General features: G+C 44.8%; 1 protein-coding gene across 3 annotated transcripts in view; it reads left to right on the top strand.

Annotated features, from left to right (window-relative positions):
* The first annotated feature begins 223 nt into the window (after positions 1–223).
* The window catches only part of PRKCE (protein kinase C epsilon), a 646,138-nt gene continuing 622,791 nt past the window's right edge, over positions 224–23,570 (top strand). For 2 of the 3 annotated variants that reach the window (XM_024753630.1, XM_024753627.1), the window contains exons 1-2: positions 224–253; positions 458–1,001. In XM_024753630.1, the coding sequence (XP_024609398.1) occupies positions 654–1,001 (348 nt within the window). In that variant the 5' untranslated portion in view covers positions 224–253; positions 458–653. The other variant, XM_024753628.1, reaches the window with a different exon arrangement.

Consider the following 23,570-nt stretch of genomic DNA (forward strand, 5'->3'; position numbering starts at 1 on the left):
CCGCCACTCTCCGGGGTCCCGCGCGGGGTCCCGGTCTGGCTCCTCCGCCCGCCGCCGCGACCCCGGCAGGCTCGCCCGCTCTCGGTCGTCCTCTCCTCGTCTCACTTTTCCCGTACTGCTCCCCCAACCGGCAAAACTTTCTATTTCCCCAAACACAGGAGCGCGCCCGCGCGCGTGCACACACACACACACACACACACACACACACACACACACACACACTGACATTTCTCGGGGATTATGTTTCGGAAAGGTAGGTAAGCGCCGGGCGCGGAGCCCGCTTCCCCGCAGCCCGGACCCAGTGAGGCGGCGAGGCGACGACACAGCCCCCGCGGCTTGCAGCGGAGCCAGCACCTCATCTCCTCTTCTGGAGGTGCTGCTGTTGGGGTGGGGGGGAGAGACTTGCTCCAAACACGGACGTCCCCCAGCTCTCCCCCCCCTCCCTGTTTTCCGTTAGGAACCCGGCGAGGAAATACATGCACTGGCTGAGAATCGCCCGCGCCAGGGCGCAACGCTACAAGGTGTAGGGAGAGCGTGCGGTGGGGCGAGAGGGGACCCAGGAGTCCCCGTGCTCGGAGCGCCGCGGCGTCGGTTCTTCGTTCCTGCCCTCGAGGCGGACGGAGTGACCCCGGCCCCCACTCCTCGCCCCGACCATGGTAGTGTTCAATGGCCTTCTTAAGATCAAAATCTGCGAGGCCGTGAGCTTGAAGCCCACAGCCTGGTCGCTGCGCCATGCGGTGGGACCCCGGCCGCAGACTTTCCTTCTCGACCCCTACATCGCCCTCAACGTGGACGATTCGCGCATCGGCCAAACGGCCACCAAGCAGAAGACCAACAGCCCGGCCTGGCACGACGAGTTCGTCACCGATGTGTGTAACGGGCGCAAGATCGAGCTGGCCGTCTTCCATGATGCCCCCATCGGCTACGACGACTTCGTGGCCAACTGCACCATCCAGTTTGAGGAGCTGCTGCAGAACGGGAGCCGCCACTTCGAGGACTGGGTGAGTTGGGCGCCTCCTGGTCCAGGAGCGCGGCTCTGGGGTTCCGGGGGAAGACTCTTGGCCTTGGCTTTGGTCGTGGGGCGCAGGGTCTTAGTGCCATCTGAGGTGTGTGTGTGTATGTCTCAATTACTTTGGGGAAGCACAGTCCACTTCGTAGTTGGGAAGAAGTAGGCATTGGGGCAAGGAAGAAGAGACTTGGAAAGAGGGTACGGCCCTCTGCCCCTTCCAGACAGCGGGTGCTACAGGGAGCTCGCAAGCTGGGAGCCCCGAGCCGCCGGTGCTGAAGGTTGGCGGAGAACCCGGCGTCTTCCGCAGGCGCGCGGTGGGCTGGCTGTGTGTGATTGTGTGTGTGTGGGTTCCTCCGTCCTTGGAGAGGCACGTGGAGCCCTAGACTGAAGGCTTCTTGCACGTCCTGGCTTTGTCCTGCGTAGCACTGAGGAGCTGTTTTATCTTTCCCTCCGGGAGGAAGCTAGCTCGTTTCTATTCTGTTGCCTGGCGGTTAGCTCATCTGCTGACATACGGGGAGAAAAATGTCTTCTCCTCTAGTCCCCTCCAGGGTCCCAGAAACATCGGCCGAGCTGGTTTTGCCCAATGCATTGACTATCCATCCGGAACGACTGTTGTATTCTACAAATGGTTCTGCTAGTGAGTAATTGGAAGTCAGTGCTTTGAATCCGACTTCAAGTTATATCGTTTCCCTGTTTTGATTTTCAAGACACTATGCAATGAGATACTAAGTATGAGACTGAGTTAATCGATTACATTGTCAAAATATTAGGGACTTGGAAACAGGCCTTGTGCACATACTATAAGCCAAATGCATTAAACCTTGGCATTCGGAGAAGCAGGGAGAAGCAAGCTTGCTTTAGCTCTTTTTTAGAGGGAAGGTGTTCAATTAGGAAATGGATTTCTTTATTTTCAGATTTGTTACATGTTTCCACCAAGAGCAGGTGTGGCTCTGGGTATATATGTTTTCAGGGATTTTTGGTCTACCCCAAAAGAGAGAGATCTGATCCTCATGGAGAGGTGTTTAATTATTGAAGATGAATAACTTCACAATTGTCCTATGGTCAGAGGTTGCACATGAACCACCTTGGCATGTTGCCTTACATACATATACGTGTACGTACACCCGCATATATACATTTATAAATGTATATCTATTTTAAGGATATGGAATTTTAGGGGAAAATAGGAAAAAGCCTCTTCCCTTTATGCTCACAGCTGTGATGTAGTCTGCCCGAAACCATGGTTACGGGGCTTACAGGGAAGCTCCAACAAACCACACCAAGTATAGCCCTAGAAGATTGTGGGAAGCAGGCAAACCTTTATGGAATCCCAAAGAACACAATGCTATTCCATTCCATTCCAGCTCACCAATGGCCCTTGCCACTGCCTCCCTCGCACCACTGGCGTTCCCACTCATTCCCCATTTCCTCTCCACACTGGCCTCCAGTCCTTTCACTCATGAAAGCGGTGCATGTCTGAGGGGGAGCTGAAGGTATTACTAATTTCAAAGCCAGATCTTAACACCAAAAACCTGTGGTTTTCAAGTTGTTGTTGTTGTTTTAGAACGTGAAGGGGAAGAAAAAGCTATGACTATGGTAGTGAGGAGATGGGGCCTTTTGCCGTGTATTCAGATGAAGGAGTTGGACAGGGAGGCAGAGAGCAGGTAGGGCGAACAGCAGGTCTGCTTTTATCCATATGCAGATGCTGGTTGGAGGGAAAGGTGTCTGAGTGTCTCTGATGATGCTTTGCTGGGGCCCACCCAAATGTTGGGCACATTGGGGCACCATCCCCACTTTGGAGCACATCCGGTGAAGTGTGCATTGGGCACTAGTCTTGTTTGGCTATCATTCTCTAAGGTACTCAAATTCACGTTGAACTTGGCCCTAGACCAGATCATCTAGTGCACAGGCAAGTTTCACGGACAAGGACGTTGAGTCCCAGAGCAGCTAAGTGGGTACCTGAGGTCATGTGACAAGCAAAGGGGGCAGAGTTGGAAGGAGGGACCACACCTCCTATTGCTCACGGCTGGCCCAGTGGAGAACTGACCCCTCCGGCCTCCCAGTCTAATTCTCCTTGCAGAGTCATGTGCTGTGGTCCCTGATGTTTTTATTGTACCTGATAATTTAAACTGCTTTCAAAATCAGCGTTTCTTTTGCCTTATAGCGGGTGTGTATTAGATATGACAGGTATTGGATAGATTCAAAGACTTGAGATGCGGAAAGGCCAAAGTCACGGGATGAACCAAGTAGTGGAGCTTGTTCTGTTCGCCCATTGGTGGTTGTTTCCACGAGGGTTCTCTGGCCATTCTGGTTCTTCCAGACTGAGGGTGAGGATGCAGCAGCAGAGGTGACTGGCCCTTGGAAACAGACAAGCTGCCACTGGAATGGCTGAGGTCACCTTTCCCATCCCTGTCGGCCAGGGGACACCCACAGAATCACACCTTTGGGTAGAATTTCCTAGGCTCTGGCTTCTGTGCTCTTCACCTGACAGTGATGGAGAGATGTGGCTGAGAAATCTGGCCTGGAGTAAGGAGATGCTGAGGGCCTGCAACAGCCACTTCTCTCAGTGCTGTGGAACATTTCATCCAGCTACATGATGAGTTCCCACGTAGTCACTGAGTTCCTGTTTTGTGCTCGGATCCAACCAGGGACGTTTAGCTCTCTGGGTAATCCAGGAGTAAAAGAGACCATGGGTTACTCTCAGGAGGCTCGGTTTCACTAGGGAAATGACACTGAATAGATCCATATAGACACTTAAGTAGCAATTATGTTATAAATGAGTGGTACCTTAAGTATGTTACAGGAATTCCAAAAGGGAGTGTGCTGGGGTGGCTGGAAGAATCTGGAGGTTCCTGGAAGGAGGCATGAACTGGGTGTGAAATGATGGGTAACATTTAAAGAGACATTTATAAGAGGAGATAGTGTTCCATGGGCACGGACACTCTGGAATAAAGGCAGAGAATGCCTGTGGTCAGAGACACATGGCTGAAACTGAGGGTGCCTGTCAGAAAGGACAAAGGCAAATTTGAGGTTTCCCAAATTTAAGACCTTTATCTGAGTACTGCCTGTACTATTACATATTTATTTAATATTTTTAAACATTGATGCTTTTATTTCCCACTGAAGCCCCAGTATTCATGAAATCACAGGTTTGGATACTGTAGTTACAATTTTTCTTCATTTATATTAACATAAACATTGGGCCTCTAAAAGAAAAAGAAAAGTTTATCTCAGATGCCTCTTAAAATCATTAGTGCTACGGGGGCCACCCTCTGGAAACACTGGAGCGGGAGAAAGTTGAGAAAATTGAGGTGGATTCTAGAATGTTTAAAACCAGGCTGAGATATTATTCTCCAGACCATGAGAGATGTATCAGTTTTGATGACAAAAGGGACTGCTTTAAAGAAAGCTTATTACAGAGAGAGGGGAAGATTGCATTTGTACTTGAAGCAGAATCCCGTTAAATACTATTGTCATAGCTTGTTTCCTAAGAACTAGATAATGACGCTACTCAGACTTTGGTGTGCAGAAGAATCACTGGTTGAGGGGCTTAAAAATATAGGTTCTCCTGCCCCACCTTCAGAGCTTTGCATTCTGTAATTTAGGACGAGTGCTAGGAATACTCATTTTTAACAAGATGTCCTGGAGATTCTGACCAGACCATACCTTAAGAAACACTGAATTAGAATAGAAATTGTGGGCAGGAGAAGTCTCCAGATAATTAATGTACCAAGACTTTGTACATAGAAATGTCCTGAGATTTCTGAATGGACTTTTATCATTCCTAAAGCAAGATTTATAATCAGGATTGGGTAGACTAGAAGTATTGGGATTCCCGTGAGAACCAGAGGCTGAATGGATGCTGGCTGGAGCCGCGCTTGCATTTTAGGACAGATGATGGGGGAGCAGGGGGATGGCAGAGAGGGTGGGTGGAGCGTGCCGCTACAGCTGGCTGGTCCTGTCACACTCTGGAGTTTGCTCTTTGTCACCTCAGTAGTCTATATCCTTAGCCTCAGTTCTCTCCTGTTCTCCCCTTCCTGCCTCTGAAGATATCTTTTGTTGGTGTCACTCCCATGCTTCATCCTGTGGAAGAGGCACTCATACAGTACTAATGACAGAAAGTCATTGTCTGAGAGGTGGCGTGGCAGAGCACCTAAGGGCAGAGCACTGGAGCCTGGCTGCTTGGACTTGAATCTCACCTCTACCACCAACTACTTTCGAGACCTTTAGGGAGTGATATAACCTGTGTTTCTGTTTCTTCCTCTGTAAAAAGTGGGGATAGTACAAGTCCCTACCTGTAATGAAACGGGCTTGTCATGGGGATAGAAGGAACACATAAAGTGCATAAGCCAATGCCTGGCCCTCAGTCAGGGCTCTGTGAATGTTTAACAACTATAGCTATCATTGTTATGTCCCCCTAAACCTACCATGGGGCTGGCCCTAGAGAAGGTTCTTTCCTGAGTTGATTATTATACAGGACCTAAGGAAGCCAGTTTTTCTTAGCCTCCAAAATGTTTTTCATTCGGGGAGTCTCATTTGGCAAGGAATGGGACTCTAGTGTTTCTGTTTCATTTTTCCAAAGTAGCGCATTGACAGGGCTTCTCAAAATTATCCCACCCTGCTGACCCTGTTGGATAGGCCGATGCCCCTTTTGGAGAGGTTAGGCTTGGGGGGGCTGGCGATGCCCCTGGGCCCCAAAGCCCTTGGGGAGAGTCTTACAATGCCAAAGCCAAACAGAGGGGCCTAGTGGTTCAGATGGTGGTGCCCTGGGCAGAGCCTGAGGACACGTGTTCCAGTGAAACTACCCTAGCTGAGTCTGTTCTGCTGGTGGCCTGAGCACGTACGTGTTGATATACGCTGCCTAAAGGCCCATCTCCTCTGTCTTCAGGACTCTTGTAAGGCAATCTTTCGGAGGATTTCTGAAAACTTCTATTATCATTTAAATAGAGTGAGGTGGGATGGTCTGGAAAGGGGCACGGAAGCCCTGGGAAGGGTCCACACCCACTTTGTGGGCACCTATGCCTTGAATTCGTCCCCCAGCACCTGAGGTTCCAGATCTCTCCCTGCTCTACTTCCTACCGACTCATATAATCCTTACCATCTAATTAAATATTGCTCCCCACGGTACATAATTACTTATTTAACAACTACCCTAAGAGTGATTCTTGATCCAGTGCTATCATAGAGAGCTGCTTGACTTTGGGTGCCCGAAGTTAAAGGGCCTCGAGCCTCATGGGCTGTCAGACCTTGTCTGTCTGTCCTGTTCCTCTTTCTCTGTCTTTGACCAGCAGCAGATCTAGTGAATATTTAAGACCATCAGCTCCCTAGCTCCTCAGTGGGCCCCTCACCCAGAATCTGTGAGCTCTAACTGCAGGATGCCTGGACCAGTCACTAGCTGTGTGTCTTTGGGTGCGTGACTTAGGCTCTTTAAGTCTGTTTCTTTGTTTGTAAAATGGGAATATAATAGTTCTTACCTCTTAGGGTTGCTGTGAGAAATAAGGGAATCTATGTAAAGTTCTTAGCAAGGGGCCAGGCTACAGTACATTCTAACAATTTTTATTAATATTTGAAGGTTTATGTGCGTGTATTCATAGTTTTAGAATCTTAAATCAGAACATATTGTCCGGTGAAAGATATTTTTCTCTTTGATTTGTGAATGTATTTATATGAGAAGTCTCACATTGTCTAAAAATAAAGTTGATTTAGTTACACTTAACAATTGCCTTTTTGGAAATATTAGAATTACTTGAAATGAGATTGTTTTGGAAAGTCTAGAACTGTGACCACTGGAGTCAAAGGTTAATTGTTTATTGAAGCATTTGAGTAATTGGAAATAAGAATATTTGGGAGCTGCTCTTTTGGTTTTGCTGTACCAATTTCATCTAGTTTCATGGGTTTAAATACATTCTCAGTGCTGTTGACTCTAAATTCCTAATTCCAGCCCATACCTGCTCTTGAGACTCACAACTCATATATGCGACTGCCTTCTTGTCATGGCCATATGATGGTATAAAGGGCATCTCAAACTCAATTATGTCCCAACCTGATGTCCCCCCTCCCCAGTTTAAGCCTCTCGTAGTTTTCCCCATCTCAAGAAAAGGCAACTCCATCCTTCCAATTGCCCAGGCCATTCTCGACGCCTCTCATTCTCATGCACCCTGCCCCGTATACAGTCCCTCAAGCAACATCTCTTGTCTCTGCCTTCAAAATATTGTCCCACATCTGATCAGCTTTCCATACCTCTGCCGACGCCACTCTGGCCCAAGTCCAAGTCATCTCATGCCTGGATTATTTCGACAGCCTCCTAAGTGGTACCCCCTGCCCCAACTTCATCAGATCATGTCACTCTGCTCACAAACCTCTCAGGGTAAAAACCCTTATCACCATCTGTAAGGCCACCATGGTCAGGCCTCCTGTTATGACCTCTCTGACCCCATGGCCCAGTACTCCTCACCGTTCAGTCCTCTCCCAGTCACATTGACCCACTTGACACCCTTACACTTACTCACTATGTTCCTGCCTCAGTCTTTGCACCTGCTATTCCATCTTTCTAGAATATTCCTTCCTCAGATGCCCTCATGGTTCAAGTCTTTACTCAAACGTTACATTCTCAGTAAGGCCTTTTCTGACAATCCTGTCTAAAATTTTACTCTTCTCCTTGAAACTTTATATGCTCCTTTCCTGCTTTATTTTTGCTTTTTAGCTCTTATCTATCTTATATATTATATAGTTTTCTTATTTGTCTTCATTTCTAGCACCAGAACAGAGGTTCAATAAATGTGGAGGTTTTTGTTCACTGCTCTATTCTTGGTACTCAGGACAATTCCTGGCACACTGTTGCATTAAAGAATGAATTTAGTCCAACGAAGGTGTATTCCCCTAGCACCCTCTGTGGTCTAGCCCTGTGGTAGATACCGGAGGCTTGATAAAACAAAGTGGTGTGTGGTATCATTCCTGCCTCTGAGGAGTAGGAAGTCTAGTTGGGAAGACCAGTAAGATAAGCAGTTGAGTGAATTCCTTAAACGATCTTTCTGTATGGTTGAAAGAAGTAAGGATAAGGCAGGAGAAGAGGATATTTTATTTTATAAAAATCTATGGGATCCTTAAAGATGGATCTTTTTGTGAGAGAATGCTGTAGTATTTCCATGAGGCAATTTGCACCAAGCTGAAGCATCTCCATCAAGTCTGAGGTTTCTTTATTTTTTATTTTTTTCTAGCCTACTGAGATATAATTGACAAATAAAAATTATATACATTTAGGGTGTACAGTGTGATGATTTACTATACATATACATTGTAAAAAATTATATATGTATATATATATATATATATACAGACAGACATATATATATATGATTTTTCAGATTCTTTTCCATTACAGGTTATTACAAGATATTGAATATTATTTCCTGTGCTATACAGCAGGTCCTTGTCAAACCATTTTTAAGGGTGGAAGCTGTCACAAAAAAATAAAGGTTCCAAAAAGTATGGAGTTTCCTCAAAAAACTAAAAATAGAGTTGCCATATGATCCAGCAATCCCACTCCTGGGCATATATCTGGACAAAACTATAATTCAAAAAGACACATGCACCCCTATTTCCATAGCAGCACTGTTCACAATAGCCAAGACATGGAAACAACCTAAATGTCCATCGGCAGATGAATGGTTAAAGAAGATGTGGTGCATATACATAACGGAGTACTACAGCCATAAAAAGAGAGTGAAATAATGCCATTTGCAGCAACATGGATGGAACTAGAGATTATCATAGTAAGTGAAGTAAGTCAGACAGAGAAAGACAAATACCATGTGATATCACTTATACGTGGAATCTAAAATATGGCACAAAAGAACTTATCTGTGAAACAGAAACAGACTCACAGACATAGAGAACAGACTTGTGGTTGTCAAGGGGGAGGGGAGGTGGGAGAGGCATGGATTGGGAGTTTGGGATTAGTAGGTACAAACTACTATATATAGAATGGATAAACAACAAGGTTCTACTATATAGCACAGGGGACTATATTCAATATCCTGTGATAAACCATAATGGAAAAGAATATGAAAAACAATGTATATATATGTATAACTGAGTCACTTTGCTGTACAGCAGAAATTAACACAACATTGTAAATCAACTATACTTCAATAAAATAAATTTAAAATAAAAAAAAAATAAAGGCTACAAATGCTGTATAACCATTACGGAACAAAATGATTGTCTGAGGTTTCTGAAAGAGGGAACTGTATACCCTGTGGGTGCTCAGGGCCCATGCAAGGTGCTGTGATAGGGGGAGAAGGAAAAGGCCCACTTGTCTTTCCTTTGCAGAGTTTAAAACTAAGTTTAAATTCTCATAAGGGCTTTAGATGCAACACCCTTTGTAATTGGCAGCAACAAGAAGTGAAGTTTTGCATTCCAGCACCTGAACTCACAAAGCTCCTTGAAGCACATGCAGACAAAGCTTCCAGGGGTTTCACTTAGTTGAAAAGAACTCTGGAGCAGGCCTGCAGTATTTAACAGAAGTAAAAGCTACACTTGGCAAAACATTATATTTCTCTTCAAGTCCCTCTGGGTATATATGGGCTTGTTAAGTAATTACAATCTATTATAATGCTAATTAGTAGGCTGCACCTGTTTGGAATCTAATTTTCTGGCAGAAACCATGCAAAGTGGGCAAAACTCTGCACTGTGCTGGGAGAACGGGAAGGACAGGGACGGACTGTTGTCCTTGTACCTCGCCGACCTCTAAACAGAATGGAAACTCCGGACAGAATACGACTGAGCTCTGTAGTATCTATTGCCTGGGAAGAGGAGGGGCACAAGCCTGTCACCAGATCCAGGTTCAGGAATGAGGACCTCCCCCCATCCCCCATCCTGGTCCCCTCTACCTCACCTTGAAGTCTCAGAGAGTTAGTTTTGAAGCTAGTCACTTTCATTTGCCAGCAAGGAATAAACTCATTGAGCTACTGACCCAGCTTCAAGGTGTAATCAGGTTCAAGAAGGGTTTAGCAGGTGCATCTATGATTAATTATTGATGAAAAAATTGACTTGGAGTTTGCTTATGTCCTTCGTGAATAGATTTGTTTGTTTTTTTCAGACTAGAGCAACTCTTGGTGCCCATTGTCTTTCTGCAGCCAGATGGAAGCATCTTGTTTTCTTCTTTTAAAATAAATTCTGGGTTTATTTATGTATTAGGAAAAAAAGACTTTTTTTTTTTTTTTACGTCAGTCATGGAGTCATAGAAAAATTGAGAAGAGATACAGAGATTTCCCATACACCCCCTACGTATGCATGTGACCCCTCATTATCAGCATCTCCCACCAGAGGTACATTTGTTACAACTGATGAACCTATACCATAATCAAAATCACCCACTGTCCATAGTTTACATTAGGGTTTGCTCTTGGTGTTGTACATTCTGTGTTTGTACAAATGTGTAATAACATATATCCATCATGATAGTATTATATGAAGCAGTTTCACTGCCCTAAAAATTCTCAGATGTAAGCATCTTGTGAGCAGACGTGTCTTCAACGCCAGTCAGAGTATGAGCCACTCAGAAGGTGCATGTAACCTACTCACTCATCCGTGGGTTGAGTAAAAGGTTGCTTCTTTGGAGTCTGTCTTGTAGAATCTTAAATAAGCAGCACTCTTTCATCAGGCGAACTTAGCTTCTGCCCCTCTTAGAAGTTCATCATCCAGTACACTGCTGAAAAGAAGGATGGTGGAACCCACAAAAGATTCTAACCAGTCGACAAGGAGGAGTCTTCCTTCATTGTTCCAGCCATCCTTTCAGCCATTTAGTGAATATTCACTGAATACCTTATATGCCAGGCACCATGCTAAAAGCTGGTCCCCGATCTCATGGAGTGTATAGACTAGTAGGAGACACAATATTAATCAAGGAATAACACAAATGTCCTGGTATGTAAAATTACAGCTAAGAAGGAGAGCTCTTCACAAAACTTTCAGAGCCTGGGGACACCTAGACCTCACCTCTTCAGACTTGGATTGGCTAATACCTTTTTCTTTCCCTGAAAAATTTGTTGAATGGTGAGTCAGGTGACTTCTATTACCAAGTGGCATTGGACCTTAAACTCCACATCTGTGAAAGCAAGAGTTTGCACAGTCTAGAGACTTAGTAAGGCCTGTGTGAACAACGATCCTGACTTGGCTCTCTGCATTTGGGGCCTTGACTGTGCTCAACCTAGCACTTGATAGTATTTTATCTTTATTGGTCTCCATGTAGCTAAGTCTTGTCTCCCCTGAGAAACTTCCAGCTTCTGCCTTTTCCCCTCCTCATCCTTCTTTGTTGTTGTGATCAAAATCACAGAGGTATTTTTGAAAGCTCACTTCTTCGCCTAGTGTTCAAGGCCCACAAAAATACACTTATTTTTTAAAATGGAGCCCTCTGTATCCTTGAGCCATTCAAAGGATATTCTAAAAACAAACAAACAAGCAAGCAGAATTTCTAGAATGCAGGGTCTGTGAATCCATCTCTCTACCTTCCAGACTGATGATTACCTAAAATGTTTTGGGCAGCTGATCGAATCATCAATCAGCCAGCAAGGATGGAGCATGTGATCGACCAGTATTTGCCAGCATATCTTTCAAATATTTTCAGGTTGCTGTGATCAAAGAGTTTGGGAAATGTTACAGAGTCAAACGCACATTAGTATATTAAAGACTCCAAGATGGCCTGTAGCAAAGGGATTTGTATAACTCTGTATGGAGCCACTTATTTCCAAAATTATTTTGTCATAGAATGCTCTTACTTGTTAAAAACTGTTAGCACCATAAAGCTAATGTTTTGTGGACGTATTTTGCAAAATATTATAATTAGAAAAAAGAAAGAATGGGCTTCCTCAAGTGGGCCACTTGGGCATTCAAAGGTAACACCCTTTTATGAAAGTGAACTCGAGGAACTGTGGGAATTCACAGGAGGGGGGATTACTGTGGGTTCTGATAGTTGGCAGAGGCTTCTCGGTAAGATTTGGAGCCAGTCCTTGTAGAAAATGGAATCTGAATAGACAGGGAAGGGAGCCTCTAAGTTGAAAGGAGACCATAAGGAACATTGGACTGGTGGTTTCTAGCATTTTGGGTTATGAGGGCAGTCAGGAAATCAGTGAGATTAAAGTAAGAATGCAGTCCAAAAATAATTGCTTCAGTAACAAAACACACACAAAAAAACCCCAAGCATTAAGTTATCCAATAAAAGGGAACAGTGAGTAGCATGGGGTATTCATTCATTAATCTATCCATCTGTCTAGCTGGCCAGCCAACTAGCCAGCCGGCCATTCAACAAATATATATTGAATAGTTTCTATGTTCTAGGAATTTTGCTCAGAGCACAGTGTTGAACAAAATCACTCATGATATGTTGAACTCTTTATTAGCAAGGAAAACTATCCTGAGGGCTAACCTCAATCTCTCATCCTGTATTTCCAGTTAATTTTCCTTTGTTTATTTCTTGATAGGCCTAATAGAGATGGAGAATAGCTTTGTAGCATCCTTCATGTAACTGAGTGGTGGCTTGTCCAAATTCATGAACATAAAAAAAATTGTGTGGGCTTTGGAGTCAGTCCGTCTTGGGTTGAATTCTGGTTTATCAGTTTTGGCTGCATGATCTTGGGCAAATTATTTAACTTATATCTGTACCAGCCTCTTATCTATAAAGGGGAATAAGAGCTGTCTTGTAGAGTTATTGTAGTATTAGATGAGAAATGTAAAAGTGCCCAGCTTCTAGGAAGTTTTAAAAAAATGGTAGTTAATTATTATTGGGAAATATCTGCCATTAATATTTCTTACTAGATACAGGTAAAATTGTGCTTTGTCTGAAGATTTTGTTCAGTAATTCCCAGCTAAGGAGTCTTAAGCAAAACCTTTTTCAGTCCCTACTTCCCTCCCTCCCTGAAATGAGCTAGCAACAGGAATTCAGGGTTTGCTAATTCCAAGTGTGCAGAACTAGAATCCCACACTTAGCTCTTCTTAGGTGACCCCTTGGGGTGGGAGGTACAGGGAACATAGATGCCCTGCCCTTGGGCTCTCTTTTGGTCCTGATGGACAGACCTTCCCAACAAATTGCTCCCTCTTGCCTTTTTAAAAAGCTGAGACAGTGTTGCAGTTTGACCTGAACAACACCTGCGTCAGTTTGTGAGCCTAATGTGGTAACTGAGGTTTGAGGGGTATTTAACAGCCCAGTTTGCTGTGGTCCAGGTGTATGTCCCACTTCTCTGGGCCAAAGCATCTGACTTCATTTCCCTACTATGCGTGTCTTCTGTAAGCCCAGCCTCCAGTGCAGTGCATGCCGATCGCGCTGTTGTCCTAGCCGAAATGCTGGCAGCACCCAAAGCCACTCCATTTAGAGAGTAGGACTTTGCTTTTGACCCAGACACTGGAATTGCTAAGGAGTACCAAGAGTTGAAGAAGAGCCAGTCTTTTGAAAAGATTACTGTGTGCTCATAAGGAACTATACATTTACTGGTTAATTTTCTGTTAAGACCCTTGGTCTTTCAGCTCAGATTTCATTTTAGATAATTTATATTGAAATAACAAAAATAAGTGTGGCAGATAGCTCATCTGCCCTTCTTTATGGGTCAGTTCTCAGAAACTGCCTTTTCTTCTCTTCAGTCATAAAAGTCCTTTTCTTCCTTCAAATCCTTCTTCAGACTTCACCCAGGAGCAGCAGGTCTGGTTCTTTTGTAGCTTTATGACTTTGTGAAGATTCACTTAACATCCTCAAGCTTTGGTTTCCTAGTTTATGAAAAGCGTTAGTACTAGTTTTCATTTTAGAGAAGACTATCTCATTTAAGTTACAGGTGCCTGAGTACTAATTCAGGACGACAGCTTTAGGACTGGTTTTCGTATCTTTATTAGGCTGGTTCTCCGGAATCCAGAGGATTTGTGCGAGAGTTGTACGGTAGCACTAAATCCCCTTTCTGGGTGCTCAGAACCAAGGATAGTCTCCCCCTGCCCCAGGAGCTTGTAGGATAGAGTCCAGCCCCATCATCCTGCCAGACATCCAGGGCCCTGCGTGGCTTGCCCCCTTCCCTGTTTAGCGGATCCCACATCTTCTGCGCTAGGAACCTCCTCCGCGAGGGCTTGTTTCTGTCCTCTGCGCCCAGTGTTTCCTTGTGCTCTGATTCCCCATGTCCATCCTCCTGGGATATTCTTGCCACCCAACCAAGTCTCATCCTTTTTGGGCCATCATTCGTAGAATTCTCCAGGCTACTGCTCTTTTGGCCTTTGGAATCCTGGTGAGGTTTCCCATCTGTGCCCTCCCTTTACAAGTATTGCTGTCTGCTGTTGACGACCCCATACCCTCTGTCTCTGTTCTCTCACAGAGGCAGCAAAGGTCTCTGAGAGGAAAAACTTGTGCCATTTTGTGCTAACACTTGGCGTATTGCCTTGAACATAATAGATACTTGCTGGGCCAAAAAATTTGAACGTTAAATACAGTAAGATTTACCTAAAAAAAGATGTCCTTTAGATGTTTGTTCTGGGGTGTTCTCCTTCCTTCTATGACAGAAAAGAATGTCATATTTTAAAAATTACACACACACACACATCTGTATGTGCTTTAAAAAAGAAAAAGGCAAGAGAGAGTGCTGATACATGGGGAGGATTTTTATCTTTTACTTTTATTTCAGCATTTTAAAAAAAATTAATAGACTTTATTTTCTAGAGCAGTTTTAGGTTTACAGAAAAATTGAACAGGCAGTACAGAGAATCCCATAAACTCCCTCTGTCCCCCCCACCCCAGGTTTCCCCAATTATTTAATAGATATGTTGACTTTGAAAAAAAGCAGGGGAAAGATGCAACACAGCCACTGCAAACTGAGGCAGGTGGTGTCATGGTTAAATGCAGAGGCTTTGCATTAGAGGGAGGTGGGTTCTAATCCTGGTTGTACCACTGAACCAGCTGTGTGACCTTTTGACAAACTGGGTAACCACTCTGAGCCTTCATTTCTTCATCCGTAAAACAAGGTCAGTAATCTCTACCTATTACTATCGTGTTGTTTGGAATAAATAATATAATGCATAGAAAGTGCTTAGAAAAGTGCTTCTCACATGATAATCACTTTAAAATGTTAGCTATTATTATTATTATTCTAATTCTATTGTAAAAAATAAATTGTAGATGATGTGGTTTGGGATTTACGATGTCAGAGTCCATTTGATTTGATTTTCTGTGTTGGAGGGTGACTTGGGCTTGGGGCTTGCTTTTTGTCTGAGGCCCGTGTCTCCGATAGACAGTAGTTCTTGTTGTCATGAGTGACATAGGAGATGACTGTGGTTTGCCGAGTTTGTATTTGCTGTCTGCGTCAGGCATTTATAGACCAGCATACATTCACAGAGTGCTGTGTTCACAGTGGCTTGTTTATTCTTTATCAACTCAGCTCCGCTGCTAATGAGCTGTGTGACCTTGGGGAAGAAATGTAACCTCTCTGATCTTCAGTTTCCTCTACTGTAAAATAGGAATAGTCATATTGGCTCTGCCTACCTCATGGTGTTGAAAGACTCATTTACTATACCTCTGAAAAATGAAATATGTCACACACATGTTAAACGGCGATGATGAACCACTTTGGGATTTGGGGGAGGGGTGTGGCATTTTCATGTGAAGTTTATAGATGGGAAAATTGAGGCTAGAGGTTGTCCCTTGGCAGGGACTAGGGTGAATCTTATCTCCCCAAAGTCCCTGATAAAACTGAGCGGTGAGCAACATTTGGATTTCTGAGCCAAACAGTCTGCCTTACCCTCACATTGTTAGGGCTGAGGATTTAAAATTGATCTGCGGGCTTTGTTTCTAGGAAACTGGCGTCTTAGAAGCCCACCCCCACAAGCAGGAGAACATGTCTCTTTCTCCTTGCTTCCTTATCCCTTCTTGGCTCTTAAAATTTTTGTCTTTATCACTGCTTATCATATGACTGGGCACAGACAACCAAACGCCAACTATTTTAAGGGGAAAAGGGGAGGAAGACAGATAAGACAGTGATTCAGAAAAGAGCAGGAAAGTGGAGTCATGTGGTCATCCCCTGTGGGTGGGATGTACAGCAGTTTTTGAGACTGAGAAGGCCTCCTGAGTGCCTGGAGAGTAAATTAGGCCTGTCGTGAATGTGTTTTGAAGCCCTTCCCTGTGCTGGGAGAGATTCAGGGCCCAGAAGGAGCACAGGATCCACAAGTCATGCCCTCCGGCCCTGCTCTGTGTCTGGGGCGTGCTAGGTGCAGTGGAGGCTCCAAAGGAGAGGCCTTGGCGCCTGCCCCCTGGGAATAGGAAAGGGTGAAGCGATGCCCACTTGAAAAGACTGCTCACATCAGTTTCAGAGTGAGAGGAAACTGGGTCTTGTCCTAACCTATCGGTGAAGGTATAAATTAGTGAAGCCTTTTTTTAGAGAGCAGCCTGGCTGGTAGTATCTGTAAAAACCAAAATGTATATAATCCAGATAATATTTATAATTAATTTCATTGTTAGTTATCAATCATATGGATATGTTACACCGATACTATTTGAGATCCAAACCATTGCTTGTCCCTGATGGCTGAAGGGGGGGCCATGTTGGTGCCCACATACCGTGAAGACTGCCATGTGACTTCTCTGATGGAATTGGGATTTTAGACAAGGGAGCATCATTTGACCCTTTCAAATGTAAGTCGATTAAGAACTTTCGGAGCTTTCGTCTATTTTTTTGTAGGAGGATCTGTTTTTCTTTTTGATGGGGAAAGACATGAGAAAAGAGAATAAGGGTACATCTTGTTGAGTTTTTCAAACCACGGGTCAGGGCCCATCCACTGAGGTCATGAGATCAATTAGGTGGCTCTCAAACAGCGATTTTAGATATGGAAATAGAATAGAACAATGTCAAAATGACCAGAATGCATTGCAGGCAGTAAGCATAAATATTACTTTAGAAAACTTTTGCTTCAGTTTTATGTGAGTATTATTTATATGATGATCTTAATTCTCACTGTGGGTTCCAGTAAAAATTTTAAAAAATTTGAGAAACATTGGCGTAGAACACAATTTCTAATTTAACAGACTTTTTTTTTTTTTTTTTTTTTTTTTTTTTTTTTGCATTATGCGGGCCTCTCACTGTCGTGGCCTCTCTCGTTGCAGAGCACAGGCTCCGGACGTGCTGGCTCAGCAGCCATGGCTTATGGGCCTAGCCGCTCCGCGGCATGTGGGATCTTCCCGGACGGGGGCACGAACCCGTGTCCCCTGCATCGGCAGGTGGACTCTCAACCACTGCGCCACCAGGGAAGCCCTTAACAGACTTTTGATGAGTACCAGTAAGAGGGAGATAAGAAAGGAAAGAAGATAGGTTTCCCTGCATTCAATAAGCTTCCAGTTGGACTTCCCTGGTGGCGCAGTGGTTACGAATCCACCTGCCAATGCAGGGGACAAGGGTTGGATCCCTGGTCGGGGAGGATCCCACATGCCGTGGAGCAACTAAGCCCGTGTGCCACAACTACTGAGCCTGCGTGCCACAACTACTGAAGCCTGTGTGCCCTAGAGCCCACGTGCCACAACTACTGAGCCCGCATGCTGCAGCTACTGAAGCCCGCGAGCCTAGAGCCCGTGCTCCACAACAAGAGAAGCCACTGCAATGAGAAGCTCATGCACTGCAACGAAGCCCCAACACAGCCAAAAAAAAAAAAAAAACGTAAGCTTCCAATTTCCTCACCCCCAAAATTCCATAAAGGCGGTGGCTTTTGAAGAATGGGTGGGATAGACTGCTTCTGGAAAACCTGCCTGAGGCTTCCTTAGTGAACAAGTTCACAACCATGTAGGATGCAAAAGTGACCTGATGAACTGAAATACCTTATGTTCTCAAAAAGCCCCCATCTCCTGACACCCCTGCAAATGGCATTCAGTATCAGATAGTGGTGCCTCAGGGTCCATGCGTGGAACTATCCGAAGTTCAAGGTTAGAGAGCTCCGTTCGCGCCCTGTGATGTGTGGCACTAGCTACACTTCAGCAGCACAGAATAGTTTTGCACTTTTTCATCAGGAATGTGGTGTCTTTGGAAAATAATGTGTTTTGACCTCACCCCTCATGGCACTGCACAAGGTTAATACATTTGTTCAAAAACCTGTACTGTTTCTCTTGATTTTCCCATCAAACTTGTATGGTGGTAAATAGATGTTCTCCCTCGTAATTTAACATTAGAGGACAACAAGACCCAGGGAAGTTAAATGATGAATTGGAGGCTGGGGCAGATGAATGAGGACCTGGGTCTCTTGGTTTTTAGGATGAGGCTATTTACTGCACAGGTACACGTATATAGTCTCCCAAACACACTGACCTAGGGGACCCAGGGCCTGGTCCAGAAAGTATTGATATCAATACCATTATACACTTGATACCGTTATATATTTGTACATTTAAGCTGTATTCAAAAGGCATTCAGATGAATCAAAATTCCTTCCTAGGGCTTCCCTGGTGGCGCAGTGGTTGAGAGTCCGCCTGCCGATGCAGGGGACACAGGTTCGTGCCCCGGTCCAGGAAGATCCCACATGCCGCGGAGCAGCTGTGCCCGTGAGCCATGGCCACTGAGCCTGCGCGTCCGGAGCCTGTGCTCTGCAATGGGAGAGGCCACAACAGTGAGAGGCCCGTGTACCACAAAAAAAAAAAAAAAAATTCCTTCCTACCTTTCTCTTTCCCTCCTCTTGCTTCTCTCTCTCTCTCTCTCTCTCTCTGACTCTCTGTCTCTCTCTCTGTCTCTCTGTCTCTCTCTCTCTCTTAGGAATGAGCAGATGGAGGAAAGGTCCATGGAGCATTTTCCCTCCAGCTGAAATTATGCAAAAACTGCTATTTAATAAGAGATATTCACTTAACGCTTATGTATAGATGGAAAACTCTAAGAGCTCAGAGCGTAGGTGATTTGATCAAAGTGAAAACTCCAGTAGAGACAGTGAAAATATGAGAAAACAGGTTTCCTCATTCCTATCAAGGTGATTGTATAGCTCTACCACATTGGATCCAACCATCACCCACCTACCAGGCTTCCATCATCCATCATTTTCCATCCATCCCATTTATTGGTCATAAGTTAATGCCAATACCATGTGTCTAGAACTTTTAGTAAGGGAAGTTGATTTATTTATTTATTTATTTATTTATTTATCTTTTCAGTTTGCTCTTCAGCTGTTGACTGGGGCAGATGATCAGACCACCTTTGGGCTGACGAAAGTTGAAACTTGCCTGTTTGATGAGATGACCATTTGCCTGTCTCTCTGGGGTTGGTCTTTACATGTCAAGGGCATGGTAAAAACCGTGATGAGGGGTAATTTTTAAAAAATAAGTTCCCTTTTTCTTCCCCCGACTTCCAGAATTCTCTGGAATGTCCGGATACCTTGATTTTGTAATTCAGCCTACTGTACTGACAAGATCCTTCCTTTCAAGTTGGAGTAGGGTTTCCCAAAATGTGTTCTGCAGAATAAAACAAGTTATTCTTTCAAAAAAGGAATCCATTCAAAAAAGGAATGCGTGTCAAGTAGATTTGGCAAACAATGGATTAAATAAAGCAAAACACTTATTGTAGGACTTTTCAGAGCCTTTAATATGCTGATTTCCGTTAGTCTTCTGGATGGCAATTGAGTGAATAGTGTTCCCAGACTCATTTGGCCATACAACACTGTTTTGGGGACAGTCCTTATATATCTTTAAGTAGTATCATTTAGGAAGTACTATCTGAGAATCTGGCCTCTACCATATAAAGCAAATACTACATATTTGGGGCTGTTGACCAAGGGAGACTGATGTGGTGAGCAGGAAGGGATCATTATTAGTTTCCGTTAATCTTTTAATTAATTTATTTATTATTTTATTTTATTATTTTTTTTGCGGTACACAGGCCTCTCACTGTTGTGGTCCCTCCCGTTGCGGAGCACAGGCTCCGGACGCGCAGGCTCAGCGGCCAGGGCTCACGGGCCCAGCTGCTCCGCGGCATGTGGGATCTTCCCGGACCGGGGCACGAACCCGTGTCCCCTGCATCGGCAGGCGGACTCTCAACCACTGCGCCACCAGGGAAGCCCCCGTTAATCTTTTAATCATTAAGTCTAGACCTTTGTTTTTTAAAAATAGGATCCCAAGTGTTGTTTATAGGCCTCTGACCCTAAAGGGAGAGAAGCTGAGGCTGGACAGTTGTTTTTATATCAAAAAAGGAGTGCAAATAGGGCTTTTATTAGTAGGATTTTCTACATGATATTCTAGTAGTTCATTGTTGTTCTGTCTTTAGCCAGTGACATTATAAAGCAGTCGCCAAGCTAATGTTATGGCTCCTGGGGTCATTCATATGGAATTACATGGGCTGAGGTCAGAGGCCCGTGGTTCCTCCTCCTTCCTGACTCAGGTCAGGCTGAATAGTATCCAAGTGCCATTTAACTCTTGCTCCTTCTCTTCAGAAATCACTTGTTACTGGGTTGCTACCAATCAACTCTATTGTGGAGGCATGTTTTAATATTTCATCTCCTTGTGTTTATTAGAAAAGATTGGGAGAAAGCTACATGCAAAGTTCTGAGTGTGATCGTGGGAGCTGACCTGCAGTTAAAAAATGTGAAGGAGGCAAAGATTGATTTCAGGTTTTCATGTCTTTGAGGGCCCCTCCTAGCCTGGGGCCCAGTCAGGGTTCCTGGGTTCCTCTTGGCTGATAAACTCATTTACACTGGGGTGTCCACATATAATGAGTTACACAGGCTGGAGAGGGAGCAGTCCTTCACCCAGAGGGCGATATCTCTACCTCTGGAGTTTTCAGATGTCAGTGATAGGTGAAGATGAGCTTTTTTGGCGGGGAGGAAGCTTTCAAACCACGTACTGTCCTGTGACCAGGCTATTACTGAGACTATGTCAAGGGCTAGGGTCTTCACATAAACCTTCAGCAGTGGGTCAGGACCCAGCTCACCTATGCTGAGTGGACATATCTCGAGATCACCTCACACTGAAATGCTTGTCTCCCTTGTCTGTGAGGGATTAGTGCTTTTCCGCTTTAAAGGAAAAACAGGCCATCAATTACTGAGGAATTTTATGGCACTGTCCAAAGCACAGTTTGGAAGCCAAGGAAAAATAAAACTCCAGCTTCTTTATGGAAAGTCAAATGTAAAAGAGAGATTGCTTCCTGAAAAGAGGGAGGCACTGCCTAAGGGGAGTGGAGGGATAGGAGACTTGAATTTAGTCTGTAGAAACTCGTCTTCTGGTACCCCTGAGGATTTTAGGAGAACTCCGGGCTTCAAACTGATGAACTTGAAGGCAAAGGGAAGCAGGGGGTTGAACTGTTCGGAAAGTAGGTGAGAAAAGTGATTATTTTTGGTAGCAAGATTTTTGTGTTTGGATTATGCCTGCTGTAGATCCAGTATCTTAATTTACATTCGCCTCAGCAAGGCGAAGAATTCCCTAGGTCATTCATACACCTGATTCCAATTCGAGGCTTGTTAAATGTTGGAGAAGGAAAGGAAGGGGTGGTGTGGAAGTTTCTGAGGCTGGCTGACCAGAGAGAAAGCAGACAGATCCTGGGGGCTGGACTTCATCATAAATTACAGACAAACAGAACACTCTAGAACATTGTATGTTGCAAAGCAAAGTAGGAGCAGCACAAGAAAGCACTCTGTACACATACGTGAAGCAGTCTCCTTTCTAGAAAATGTTTCCTCAAACTAGGAAGACCCAGCAAGCCTTGTATCATCTTAACCTAAGCCTTCAACTCTTTTCAGCTGTCCTTTTCTGACAGTGGATACACATGATGCTGTAAGTCTTTGCTTTCATGCCTTTATCCCATCTCAGGAGCAGTGCGGGGATTGTGACCGTGTGGGGGGAGTAGTCATTTCGCTGTCATTTCTTGTTTCAGAATTGGAGTGAATCTGAATGAATAATAACAGTTGCATTTAATAAATTCTCCTGGGTATTGGCTAATTTTAAACCGGTCAGACGAGTTTTAAGGTCCATTTGGTTTGGGGAAATTCAGCGGTGCATTTCCTCGTTTGGTCACCCCTTATTTCCCTCTAACTTTGTTCCTTTTCAGCAAGCTGGTCTACTTGGCACAGTTATCTTTGATCATCTGAGGTAGGGAGGAGGGGAGACTGGGGAGGGGCTGGGCTGAAGGTCATGCAAGAAGCATTCAGGCCTCTGCTTGTTAGCCAGCACCGCTGGGAATTCCCAGGGGTCTTGGGGAGCTGGCCTTCAGCTCGCAGAGGGCCCCAGGTGGGAGGCCGCCATCCACCAGGAAGCTTCCAGCTAGCACATGCCGGGCAGGGGAGGGGGCAAAACTCTGATGGTGGAAATGAAAGTATCTCAGCGTTTTGCTTCTTTTCCTCCAAGTCACTGCCTCCACTCCAGGCTCTGACATGAGCAGCTTTAGCCTCTCTACGTTGACTTTCTGCCTTGGCTCTACAATCATGGTGGTTAATGGATGCCAGGTGTGTTGGTTTTTTTGGCGAAGTTATTTACTACCAGAGTGGGGAGATCTTCTGGGTCATGGGAAGTTCAGGGAGCCCCAAGACAGCGTCACTGGAGGGGATCATTACCAGAATCACCTGCAATCTCAGGATGTTTGCCCCCACCTCCTCTTGCTTCTCTGCTAGATGTTCAGCCCTGTCGACGTTTCATAGCTCACCTGAGCAGGGGCCCCCAGTAGCCTGTATTTTGATAATTGTTTGCCTCACAGGGCAAGCATTACAGTGATCGAAGTGTTGCTCTGTGAAGGAGATTTTTAAAAACCAAAACAAGTGCAACAAAACCATTTAAAACATTTTAATAATTTCTTAAAGGATGCAGAGCCCTTTCCTCGCCTAACACATGCAGTTCAGAGTGACATCAATAAAGACTATATTTTTACACTAAGAGGAGGACTCAGTTCAAGGCTGGAGTGTAGATAGAGAGAAGGATGGTTCTGCTTGAAGTAAATTCTGACCCACCCACCAAAGGAAAGCCAGGAAGTGGCGCCAGGGGGTGAAGATACCAATAACCCTTTCATTCTCCACCGGACACACACATTGTTCCATTGTGATGGAAGATTTGTTGTAATGAAGAGGGTAGTGAAAAGCTCAGTCCAGGTTCTAGGGAGGTTTGGAGTAAAGGCAGCACACGCCCATCCTTCTGTGGTTAGTCACTGCTAGTTGCTGAAGGAGGGAGGTGTCAAGCATCTCCATTCTTCCCTTTTTTCTTCCTCATTTCTAGATCATTCACTCATTCATTCAACAAATCATTAGGGAACCCCTGCCTTGTGCCAGGCATCAAGCCAGGCCCTAGGGATATAACTAGGTCATGATAGATGTATGCACCCTGACCTCAGAGTCCTTCCAGTCAAATTGGGGGACAGATAAGCAAATGGGCAATTACACAGTATGGAAGTGCTGTGACGTGTGCCACTTTAAAGGGGCCTCGAACTAGGTTGTGGGGTAGGGAGAGGCTTTTGGGACAAGATGACATTTAAGCAGAGACCTAAAATGAGAAACTAAAAACGTGACTGCATTGTGAAGTGGGGTGGTGGATGGGAGTGGGTTGGAGGCGTGGGCAAGAGTAAGATTTTTTTTGTCAGCTGGCCCCTCCCTCCCCCTCCCTCCC

This window comes from Neophocaena asiaeorientalis, unplaced genomic scaffold (genome assembly GCF_003031525.2).
Source record: "Neophocaena asiaeorientalis asiaeorientalis breed wild unplaced genomic scaffold, Neophocaena_asiaeorientalis_V1.1 scaffold171, whole genome shotgun sequence".
NCBI classification, from domain to species: Eukaryota; Metazoa; Chordata; class Mammalia; order Artiodactyla; family Phocoenidae; genus Neophocaena; species Neophocaena asiaeorientalis.